Source organism: Biomphalaria glabrata, chromosome 1 (assembly GCF_947242115.1).
Source record: "Biomphalaria glabrata chromosome 1, xgBioGlab47.1, whole genome shotgun sequence".
In the NCBI taxonomy this organism is placed as follows: domain Eukaryota; kingdom Metazoa; phylum Mollusca; class Gastropoda; family Planorbidae; genus Biomphalaria; species Biomphalaria glabrata.
In genome coordinates this window covers 81,912,929-81,925,994 of record NC_074711.1, presented here as the reverse complement: position 1 = coordinate 81,925,994, position 13,066 = coordinate 81,912,929, and the positions used below count along the sequence as shown (strand labels likewise).

At 32.9% G+C, this 13,066-nt stretch overlaps 1 protein-coding gene across 4 annotated transcripts in view; it reads right to left on the bottom strand.

Moving 5' to 3' along the window:
* LOC106063293 (SH3 and PX domain-containing protein 2A-like) overlaps positions 1-10,887 on the bottom strand; it is a 33,995-nt gene extending 23,108 nt beyond the window's left edge. Inside the window, exons 1-8 of one of the 4 annotated variants that reach the window (XM_056018063.1) lie at positions 10,779-10,887; positions 7,559-7,650; positions 7,306-7,386; positions 6,977-7,052; positions 6,058-6,134; positions 5,825-5,931; positions 5,143-5,196; positions 4,247-4,288 (exon numbers count right to left, since the gene is read on the bottom strand). In XM_056018063.1, coding sequence (XP_055874038.1) covers positions 4,247-4,288; positions 5,143-5,196; positions 5,825-5,931; positions 6,058-6,134; positions 6,977-7,052; positions 7,306-7,386; positions 7,559-7,627 — 506 coding nt within the window. In that variant the 5' untranslated portion in view covers positions 7,628-7,650; positions 10,779-10,887. The remainder of the gene's footprint in view (positions 1-4,246; positions 4,289-5,142; positions 5,197-5,824; positions 5,932-6,057; positions 6,135-6,976; positions 7,053-7,305; positions 7,387-7,558; positions 7,651-10,778) is intronic. The other 3 variants (XM_056018064.1, XM_056018065.1, XM_056018066.1) reach the window with 3 other exon arrangements.
* Positions 10,888-13,066: the final 2,179 nt, after the last annotated feature.

Genomic DNA, 13,066 nt, shown 5'->3' with positions numbered 1-13,066 from the left:
CATCCGTTTGTAAAGGTCACATGATTGTACTGTGTGGTTTGAGAATCACCGTAATGGATTGACATATGACTTTTCGACTATTTGTCGTCTGGGAATCTGTATCTTCTAATGCATGTCTGACACAGATACACGTCATTGCGCAATCTGTATTCAATAATCTTTAGTCGAATATCAGTATGTGTGTTTACTTCGTTGATAGTTACACTATTTGCATACAATGTTATCATGGTCGTGTTGACTGCTACAACTACCGGTGCACACAAAGAGAATTCAACCAACAGATTTACACTGAGAAAAAAACACAACAATGGACTCATTAAACAAATTCAAGTTTGGTGACCGTATAACTGCGATCAAGATCAAGATACGCGTATTGATAACATTTGGACTAGGTCCACTTATTATCTTCCGCCCAAACATAATTTTATAGTGCAGCTAAGGGAGACTATTGGCCTCCAAGTTTAAGAATGTAAAAAAAAACAAGGTTACGAAAGACAGTTTGTGTGGAAACACAAACTCAAAATCGGCCCCCGAAGTGGTCCACCCAGGCAGTCTTCAATATTTTCAGAAAGAACATCCGAATGAAATTATATCAAAGACAAACGAGAGATAGAATGGAGAAAGAATGTTAACAGATCTTGTGTAGTGCCCCAACGGTCCCGCAGATCAAAGGATAGGTGAAAGTGAATGTAAAGTTAGATGTGAACCTGGCCTAACTAGTTCCCCTTTCAGACCTTGTGGTCTATAGGTAAAGTTCATCTGTTTTTGTGGCCTACGGTTAACTAGGGTGTCATGTAGCCAGCACAACGACCAACCGCCTTTACTTTTCCCCAACTAATGTCAGGTATCCATTAGAGCTGAGTGGACTCAGAGGCGCCCAAAGATTCCAAAGTTGAAAATCCCAGTCTTCAACAGGGTTTGAACCTGCGACCCCTGGTTCGGAAAGGCAAGCGCTTTACCGCTCAGCCACCGCGCCTCCCCTGGGCTAACTGATGTCTTATAATTGATCTAATTGTATTGAAAAGGTATAATCTCTTATTCGAATCCTCAAAAAAAAAAAAAATGTTTTAAATTAGGTCTAACTTATAATGCATACTAATTAGCTTTTTCTCTTTAAAAAACTGTTTGCATAACTGATTTTAAAAATTAGATTTTTCACTTTCAGAAAAAAAAAGTAGCCGTTGCATCAGAACTTTGAATGGTCTAAAATATTGTGATGTCGGATTTTCAATATCTTTTCTAGTTTACGAGATCTAAACGGGACGGACGGACAGACGGTCAGACATTTCGAACAAAACTAATAGCGTCTTTTCCCCTTTCGGGGGCCGCTAATAAAAAAAGAGGGGGGGACTGTTTCAATTGTGTTACAATTGATTTAATCTAGAGATCTAGGTCAAATGACGATGTATCAAGAAAATAGCATATATCAAGATAGTTTACGAGTGTGAGTTAGATTTCTGGGAAAAAAACAACAACTTGAAGTTAATATAGAGCCTAATGGTTCGACAATTTTTACACCGCCAAACAATTATACGGACACACACACACACTCAAATAAACATAATCGAGAGCAAGTTTTGGGAAAGCAATTATTTATCAAGTTAGATCATCTGGAGAATCTGTAAAATTTTATGAAACTTGGGAGCAGAAAGAATGTTGATGGGCTCATTAGAAGGTTACTTAAGATTATAGTTTGAAAAAGCTTTCCAAAACGTTGCCCCAGACAATCTGTAAGTGCATGGAATAAGACGTTCTGCAGGAATCACTTTGCCTTGATTTTGTTTGTTTGTTTGTTTGACATGTTTCGTATGTTCCTTCAGAGTTGAAGATAGTTTACGACCTAGTCCAAACCTCCCGGGATGGGAGCGGGCAGGGTATGAACCCGGGAACATCGATAAATCTAAACGACAGTCCAGCGCGCAAATCGCACGACCAGGCAGCCATTAATTCATTAATAACTTTATGTTGGTTTTGTTTTGTTTTCGCTCAAAGTTGCTTTCCCATTAGATCTACGCACTTGACTAGGTCTTGTCACAATGCTATTTCCAACACTGGATGTATGCAAACAAGTCTCTCATATAGCATACCAGAGATATTACTTTTAACCTATGAACTATGAACTCTTCCTCAACATTAGAAAATATCTCCATTACAACAGCTAAAGTGCAGCTCTTTGGATCTTAAAAAAAAACAACAGTTAAGCCCCCTGACACAGTTCACAATATTATCAACAAGGAAAGAAGAACGAGATTATCCAACCTGTAGATTATGCACACTGTTACAAAGTGAATTTATTACCTAAACTTTAACGATATTATGAGCTTGACTTTCACAATGTATAGGTTGAAAATCACTTTATATCAATAAACATTCCCAAGTCCGACCTAACTGTCTCTGCGTCTTACTACAAATCCAAAACTGTTTTAACTGTCTCTATATACATCTTTACTTTTTATTTTGGGTATTTGGCAGATGGGCATAATTTAGGCCATGGCGTGCCCTCTTCTTTGTTTCCACCAAGCAGATTGACATGGGGCAGAGTTAAAGAAAGATTTTCCCGAGACATTAATGGCTAAGTGGCTGGTGCCCTATAAAAATGTTTCTTTTACATGTTTCTCATAGTCCTTTAGAGTAGAAGATAATCTACATCATAGCTCAGGTAGACAGGGGATGGCAGGGTATGACCCTAGGACCATCCAGACAACCAAACAACAGCCCAGTGCACATACCGCACGACCAGGCATCATGTTAGCGTGATGTTTGATGAGTCTAGTATGACTTATAAAGTTGTTGTTTTTTTTTTCTTGATAAACTTTCAAATGGTTTGTTTTTTTAACAGAACCAAATAAAACATGAAACAAAAATGACAAGTTTTACTAATTTTTAAACATAAAATATACAGTTTGGTTAAAACCTAATAAATAGCTTATACTGATACATTTACAAGGCATTCTTTAAGCTTCTATATTTGGCACAGATTGCCTGAGAAATAACAAGGCTAAGACAAATAAGCAAAGCGTGTGACAGTACTAGAAGCCATTGTGCAGAAAAACATTCATGAACCAAACTGTATCTTCCTTTGTCCCCAGCCAGTTGAAAGGCTCCCTAGTGACGCCACTGTAACTAACTACCAAAGCAGAATACTATATGAAGGTCCCAAAGAGAGTCGATAGGTCAGGTTTCAATTAGGAATAAATTTAAAAACAAGCAGATTGTGCGTTGGGGATGGAAGCTTCAAGGATTTCACAAGCAACAACTTGAATAAAGATTTCTAGATTACAAAGTAGCCATCAACAATTAAACACAACAATGTCATTAGTTTATATTAAAATATCTTAAAATATCTTTAGATTTTCAAAACTACAGCACACTTAACTAAAGTTAGAACTACAATCTAAACATTCATCATATTTTCAAAACTACAGCACACTTAACTTAAGTTATACCTGCAATATAAACATGCATCATATTTTCAAAACTACAGCACACTTAACTAAAGTTATACCTGCAATCTAAATATGCATCAAAGGTAACTTTAACCACTAACTGTAAATTACTGTCTATCAACAATTAAATATTAATGTCATTGTAAATTTAGCATAAGGAAAAAAAAATTGGTGTTAGAATTATTCTTGTTGTAATAAGAATTTTCACTAGGTTGTATGAATGTGTAACTAAACTTTTTTAATCCTTAGAAAAAAAAATGCATTTTTTTAAAAGACAAAAAAAGTTACCACATTAAAATATATATATAAAGAATTTAATAAAATAAATAGACAAAAATTTAAATGATAATAAAGCCCCACCACTACCTAATAACAATTTATTTAAATTTTATAGAAAATAAAACTAACTATAAACCATGACAAAAAACACAAAACATACTCAGATTTTGATACTAGTTTCAAAGAAACAAAGGCCATATCATCTACTTAGAATGTAATTGTATGAAAAGTCAAAACTATAACAGCACACCTCAAATAGTAGATACACCTAACCCATCAATGCAAACAAAAAGTACCAAACCCATCAATACAAACAAAAAGTACCAAACCCATCAATACAAACAAAAAGTACCAAACCCATCAATACAAACAAAAAGTACCAAACCCATCAATACAAACAAAAAGTACCAAACCCATCAATACAAACAAAAAGTACCCCAAAACTATCAATACAGACAAAAAGTACAAGTGCAAACATCAATAATGGAGGGTCTGTGAAACCAACACACACATGCCCTTACCTCAGACCTAACAGAGACAAACTTAAGGATAATTTGGGTTTCCTGATGAGATAAGGAGGGCATTTAGTACCAGCTTAGAAAGCATTATGTACAACTGCACATTAGAAAGTAAGAAATCATGTTTTTTTTTTACATAAAATCTCTACTAACCAAGTATTGATGATTAGATTAGATGTGACAGGCTGGGACTATGGAGCATAAGCTCTAACTATATTATTCTATACAGCATGCTTATAAAACAATAATGCATGCAAAGAAGGCTGCCTTTATTAATATACATAGGATAAATATTAACATTCAGCACATCTGCTTCTTCTGTGTTTATCACTTTATATCTAATCTTCTGTGTTTATCATTTTATATCTAATCTTCTGTGTTTATCATTTTATAACTAACAAAATATACACATTATATGTTTTTTTAAATAACATTATTTCATATTGATATTTCAACTACTTTTAGGGCTAATGAAAGAAGTCTTGACATTAACGGTTATATTATTTTCATTTTTTTTATACATTGTTACTTTATTTTATTGAGTCTTTCATAAGGATTACTATAGCAGTTTATATCCAGATAAAATGATTACAAATCATTGAGAAGGAAACCAAAGTGGTAAGTTTATCAACCAATGTGATAAAGGTTTAAGTAGCCACTTGTGTTCATCTAGCATACAAATGCTGTGCTACATGCTTGAGTCTAGAAAGATAATACTTTGCTCTAAATACTTATTGCTTAGGCTCAAGTGATGGTCATAGATTACCCATGTAAATATTAAGTATAATATGAACTTGACTTGGGAGAAAAGCTATGTGGTGAGATAACCAATAGGGTTATTGAGGTTATAAAGTAATGATTAATAGGCAAGGAAGGTAGGTGCTGTAAAGTAATTTAACCTGATGACAGGATCCTGGCCTCCAATTAGCATTCCATCCACATATAATGGACATCTGGGTTTTAATTAAGAAATAGTTCATGAGAAAACATTTAAACCTTGGTTGTTGTTGGTTTTTTTTTACAACCTAGACTCCTGAAGTAATTTAATGTTGTATAGTATTGTAAATCATTATTGATAAGAGTTAGGAAGGATGTATGTAACAAAAAAAAAGTTAACGAAAAAAAAAACTGACACTAAAATTCTGCTGATGAAAGAAAATGTTATACTACAAATGACTAAATATTTTTAGAAAAATTAAATTAAGAAATAACATATACAATATCTACATAAAAAATGTCAACAATAAAATGTAAAGTTTGTTAAAAGAAAAATCAGTTGCCTGTTTGAAGATTAAGCATTAAAAGTTGTACAGGGTGAATATTAACTAACAAAAACATGCTATTCTAGCTGACAGCCGGGATTAATGTGATAAAAATAGAGAGAGAGAGCTGGTTTAATATGATCATAGCTATAGTTCTATTATATTTTAGTAATAAAAAAATATATATATCAGGTGACAACGTTAGAGAGCTATTGATTAATATTTGCATGATAGAACAAGACAAGCAATAAATCTTTTTTTTTTACTTTTGAGACAGATAGAGTACGGTGTTAACTTATATAATTATTATGACACTTACCCCTCATCTGCTTCATTAGTAGCTACTTCTAAATCTTCCGGTTCTACTTCAAAAAATTCTAAGACATCTTCACACCGAGAAATTTTAGGATCAAGCTCAATCAATTTCTAATTTTAAAAAGAAATATTTAAACAAAGTGTAATATAGAGGGGAGATGTTACAAAGTGACAGTGCTAAACTGGTGTTGTTGTTGTTTTTAACTATAAGGACTATTAATAACAGCAAAAAATTACCTGACAGTAAAAATTAAGCTCTTTTAATCGCTTCATGGCTACATCTTTGATTTGACTTCTTCCAAAAAATATTTTTCCTGCAACGAAATCATTCCAGTTTTAAATAAATTAAAGCAGGTGTTTATATCTGTACATACAGACACAGAAGACTTTGTTCAATATTGTGCCACATCACAAGATCAAATGGATTTGCAAAAGTTTTTCCTACAATTCCAGGTAACATAAAATCCCAAAAGAGAAGATAAAGAAATAAGCATATCATGGTTGGGACAAACTACTCCTTGATATTCCTTTGGAAGGCTACTTAAAAAGATGGGACAGAAATTTGTTGTTGTTTGCTTTAGTATAGCAAATGTCAAGAGTTTAGATTTCACCCCACCTTCTCCCTTTGATGAGAAGGAAAAAGAATGAAAATTAAAGACTCTCACAAACTGCCTATAACATAATGCTCTAGTATGGTTGTGCATGTGTGTCGAAGGGTTGGACTGCTGATACAATTGCAAGCAGAGTAAACTTACTCAGGGTTAAAATTTAAAGTGATTGAAGCAATTTTCTCTAACAGCGTGCTAACACTCTTAACCAATAAATAACAAAATCGTGAAATGCTGTAAATATGTTCTATTCTAGCAAAATAAATGATAGCATAACATGGACAAAAACTTCACTAGTGACAGAAACAAAGATGAATTAAATGATATATACATATATCTTCTCACCAGGTAAAAATCGTGAAATGCTGTAAATATGTTCTACTCCAGCAAAATAAATGATAGCATAACATGTACAGAAGAATACCAAATAAATAATGATAGCATAACATGTACAGAAGAATACCAAATAGTAGCCAATGATAAGACAAAAACTTGAATTGTGACAGAAACAAAGACGAATTAAATGATATATACATATATCTTCTCACCTGGTAAAAAGGGAATAACTCTTTGTGCAGGATCCAAAGCACCACCTTCAATGGGGAAGGTGTCAAGAAGCTTAGTCTGAAAGACAAATTATGTTTGCTCCTAAATCAAATTAACAGTGAATGATATTTTCAAACAGGTACAACTTCCTCAACTATCTAAAACCTCTTTGTTTCAAAAGGTGACTTTTCTTGTAAGTTCAATTTCTAAACTAGGCTAAAGACATTTTTGGAGTATCAATAACATTTTATACAATATAAGTATATTTTCATAAATTAAATATACATTTTTAAATACTACATAATGAAGTAGATAAAGAACTTGTGTTTACCTGCAAATCGAAAAATCGACTGTAACGCCTATATATTGTTAATGTTGATCCATCTGACCACGTAACTAGTATCACATACACCTGCATGGATTTATTAATTAAAGTAACATTAATCAAAGTATAATAAGACAAAAACTCTATAAACTTTAAAACCTTTTAATTGGGTTTGTATAATTGATTTTAAATAATCAATCATAATTAAATTAAAATTCTTGCAATTAGATAATGTAAAAAAAAAAGTAGTCCGACTTACATAATATTTATTTGGCAACCTTCTTTTTTCTGCATTAATAACTTGAACCTCTGTAACAAATTTTCCCATTTTTGATAATACTTGTATGCTCACTAGGAAAATACAAAAGCCGCATGATTAATTTGAGAGGCTCAAATATTCCTTTTCAAAAGCTCTAAAACCCTGTCGTTGTGCACAGTGTGTTTGTAACTTCATACAAATTTAAGGGCAAGTGACTACTCCAAATTGTTAATTTAGGTTTTGGTTGGCAGATCGAGGACAGGTATATGGGTTGTCAAGTTACTTTGATTGAGTGTATTTTAGTTGTAAGTTCCAGTGTCAATATATAAATATAAAAAAAAATACAGGAATTGAAATTCTGAACTCTTAAGTTCATAGATCCAATAACTTCAATAATCCAAGCCACAATAAAGAATTACACTTTGCCAGTTAATGTCCCATGCATGCTACTTATAGCTACTAACGTCTTTAATTTCAAAACTGCTGTTTGTAATGCGAATAAGTACCAAAATTTGGGGCATTATCAGATTTGTCTGTAAACTCATCAGTGGTAACAGAAAAAAAAATCGAAATCTGGTTTGTCTGTTAGTTTTGAATGGAAATTTTTACCCATATCTTTTACTCGCCTTGTACTTAATTGTCATGAGAAAGGCATACAGCTTCAACAGCATTCTTTTCAGGAATCATCTCTTCTATCATTGCTAACAAGCACTTTTTCATGCATTCACTGTCGGAAAATGGCTTCATGTCTCTACTTACAATGAGAACAACTCTGTATTTAACCTTACAGCCTACTCATTTTAAATGTTTCTTTTTGGTAAATATTCTCGTAAATCGCGTCTCAAACCAAGAATGCCGCCTGTATTTATGATTTGTATCATAAAACTGTTAACTATTATGTTCTTTAAAAAGAGCCACTCTTTATACCGGGTATGTTGGATAATTATCAGTGCCAATCTATTTACACTATTGTAGGGAAAGATTTTTTTCAAAATTATTTTTTTTTAAAGGTGATTTTCTACACTTTGTGCCAATGCTTTTGCAGGCCACATCCGTATTTTGGGCTTCACTGTAATAAACCAATCAGAGAAAGAAATCAGGAAAAAGTCATGAACATCAGTTTTTAGAAGGCAATAGCTAAAAGAAGTTTCTAGGATTCAAGAAAAGACAATTGAAAAAGTTATAAATTGGGGCAAAACTAGTTAATTGAGATTCTTGAGCAGTTGGGGGTCCACGAGTTGTCAAGTTAAAGATAGAAAGTTTAGTTATATAAGTACAAAGTTGTATCAGTACAAAGTTGTATCAGTGCAAAGTTGTATCAGTATAAACAGTGTAACTAAGAAACAGTATTTTGTGGTCTGATTATTATGTCAGTGAATTCAAGAGTTTTATGTCAAGATAATGCTCAATTGAGAATCAATGAATTGTTTAAATTTATGTTTGAGGGAGTTCATTAAAGTACTAAGACTAAGAAAAAAAAAAACAAAGAAGTTTCTTTATTTTATATTTCCACGGCAAGCTATTCTGTTTGTGCCATTGAATATACATAAAGTGAAATAAGAATTGTATTGTAAACACAATCATAAACATAAAGTCATAATAAAATAGGCACTAAAAAAAGTAATCATCACAGATAGCACTGCAATATTACAAGAATGGGTTGGCAGGGGGAAAAAAAGTACAATAGTTCTTATCCATTACAGGTGCTCCTTCAAAAGAGAGGTTAATCTTTATGTCTTTCAAGAGTGTTTTATGTATTACTAACCGGATATGACCCCTGGCCTAGGGTCTTAGTTTGGGTGTAAGACTGATCTACTGGATTGGATTTAGATCTTTGTCAAACATGTAGAATCTTCCCTTCACATTTTTTAATTTTGACACGAAAATAAAAGTAGAGTGTGAAAATAGGTTTAACCGTTCAGCCAAGATATTCATATCAAAATATAAAATACTGTGAAAACAGGTTTATCCTATTTATTAAAAACTTTGGTTCTTTAATAAAGATACAATTAGGTACTTTTTGTCTATTTTTAGGGCCCTCTGATTGTGGGAGGGAGATTAAACATACACTACAGTCTTTGCCATGATCTAAGAAACATTTATGCTAAGTTTTTTTTATCTAGATTACTCAAATGCAAAGACACATTTATGCTAAGTTTTATCTAGATTACTCAAATGGTTTTGATTTTTATTTGTGACATAAATACATACACCTTACTTTGTGCTTTATATTATAGATTGACTTTACTTTTTAGTCTTCTGTGCTGAAGTGTTTCTAAATTTAGTTATTTTACTAATGGTTTAACTCTAGTCAAATGTGAATATTTATATTGTTATAGATCTCCCTGCTCTCTCTGTTCTAGTTTTTTAAGTTGCAATGTAAGTGCAGAAAAAAAAATGCCCTCCGCAAGACGATAGCGTAGTCCATTTGTTTTAATTTTAAAGGATGAGAGATTAGCAAAGAGAGAACATTACACAAGTAATCGCAGGTCAAAGAAAATATTTTTTAAGTATTGAGACAATTAAAATTATAACTATATCTAGATCTATCTAGTATCTTATCTAGTGCAGTAGTATTTTGAGAATATTATTATATCTTGATCTTCAAACAAGTAGATCTAGATCTAAAATTTCTAAATCTAGAATCAGCAGAATCTGAGTACAATTACAATGACTAAATAATATAATGATTTTATAATCTAATATTATTATAAAAGCATGATTATAATAGGCCTACATTGCCTACATACCATAGACTTTATGATAGTTTATCATGATAGACATAGTCATAGACAGTCTCTAGTCTAGAGACTATATAATATACAATACATTTTAATAAATATAGGATAATTAGTGTCATATACTCATAGTATGATAGTATACTGTATAGTAATATTAGGTTAGTAACTGAATTAAAAGTTGTCACTTTAACAGTACTTAACACTTATTACCTTATTAAATAATTATTATATTTAAAAATAATTATAATTATATTAAAATAAATATGGTAAAATTAGAATCTAGATCTATAAATATAGATTATTATAGATTATAATAGTTAATAGATTTTATAGATCTAGATCTATCTCTACTCTAATAATAATTATAATAAATATTATTATAATATATAATTATTTATTAAGCCATTTCCATTGGGAATCGTTGCATTTTTAGATCGAGACTCGTTAATGATTAATCTTATTAATTTAATGGTACCTACGTCTAAATTCTGTAAATTCATTGACGCATTATGATTATCATTGTCACATTACACTGGCATTAAATCCAATGAGTCATAAAATAAACAAAAACAAAACCAAGCACTATCTATGAACGTGAACCTTACCTAAAACGGAAGTTCAATTTAAGCCCGCCCCCTCCTTTCATTGTCATTATTTTCGTGTCAAGTTGTTGATCCACAAAGCACCCCCCCCCCCCCACTCTTTTTTTTTTCGTGTATAAATCTTGAGTTAGAGGACGCCGTCCAGCTACATCTGGTCTAAATAGAACAACTAGATTCTATAGAGTTTAGGTGACACTTAATTTAGGTCTAATCTAAATCTAGTGTTTACACAACATATATTATAGGCCTTTAGGCCTATATGCTTTCTTATGAGAAGTGGATCTATCGAGCAGCTTGGGCGAGGGGGCACTATGTTGAAGAAATTTAAAGCCTATCTCATGCAGATACAGGAGAGTGAAATAAGATTGACATCCTTGGGTAGGGTTACTAGAGGAATGGAGAAAGACGGTCGTCATATATAGGCCTATATGTGTGTGGTGCCCCAATAGAGTAGGCCTAAGGGGGGAGTAAGGGGTAGGTGAAGGTGAAAACGATAGTCTCAACGCTCCGATCTAAAATCGTTTACTGTGTAAAAAGGGACCTTACTGCAATGCAATACAGCGGCGGTCTCCTTAAGGACCCATTTAGGTGTTGGCCCACTATAAAAGCTATAGGCCTCGAATATCCACTCGTTTTGATTTCTGCTGTCACATGGATATTTTCTGAACTCGAGTGGTCAATTGTGGGAGTCAGTGCAAGTATTGCTAATCGAATTCTCGTCTCGGTTTGGAAGATCTGTATGCTTTTCACGCGGATTTACTAAAGAAAATTTAAGAAATGATAGTAGATTTTAGGAAAAATATAGGCCTAATAATAGGCCTATCTTGAAGAGATTCAGATCAACAACCAAATCTTAGACCAAGTGCAAGAATATAAATACCTAGGTAAAACCACAAACAAAAAGTTAAACTAGAGGGAACACTGCCAAAATCTTCACGCCAAGATACATATGTAAATGACTTATATATCTTAGGAAGCTATAGGAAAATTCAAAATTGATAACAATAATTAAACTCTTTAAATTTAAACAGCCACGTATACAACTAGTCTAGTTGTAATCACCTAATTAGTCTACCTTCGTTATCATCTGCTGGTATGGTAATACTTCATTGGTACAAAAAAAAACACCTACTAAATAGACGAATTTTTTTAAATATATATATATATATATATATATATAGCATATATATATATATATATATATATATATATATATATATATATATATATATATATATATATATATATATATATATATATATATATCCCTCGAACAAACAAGCTACGGAAACTATATTATGCAGGGCACTGCATGTAGGCAACAGTTGGACAGTTCCACCACTAGGCCATTCTTCATCAAGAGCATAGTAAAACAAGGATGTGTTCTGGCTCCAACACTATTCGGCATTTTCTTCTCAGTTCTACTCACCAGCGCTTTTAAATCCCTGGAAGATGAAGTAGGCTATATATCCAAAGTGGATCAGATGGAAAGCTTTTGGCATGTCTTAAAACCAAGACCAAGAGACGACGTATGCCTATCTTGGTGAGGGAACTGCTGTTCGCCGACGATGCAGCACTCATATATCTCATTCATAAGAAAGATTACAAAGGCTATTGTATGCTTAAGCAGCTGCTTGTCAAGAGATTAACCTCACAATAAGCCTCTCCAAGACCAAACTCCTGGCACTAGACGTCGCAGAAATAGCCGCGATACATGTTGGAAATCAAACGCTTAAACGTACGGAGGTGCAGAAATTCACTTACTTGGGATCAACAATCGCCAGCAACCTAGGTCTAGACACTGAGCTGACAAAAAGAATAGGAAAGGCTTCTGCAGCAATGGCAAAACTCTCCAAGTGCGTCTGGAAAAATACCGAATTGACTATGGCAACCATAATCCTATTCTAAAATGCCTGTGTAGTGAGCACTTTTCTTTAAGGTAGTGAGAGCTATACATGTTTAAAGCTTTCACTTACGCTGCCTGCGACGCATAATGTGTATCTCCTGGAAGGATCATGTCTCCAACCAGGACGTTTTGAAACTGCCCAATAAACATATAGCATCTATGCCCTTCTAACACATAGAAGACTACGCTGGCTCGGACATGTCACCCGCATACCAGATGGAAGAATCCATAAAGACATATATATCTTATAAGCTGAGCT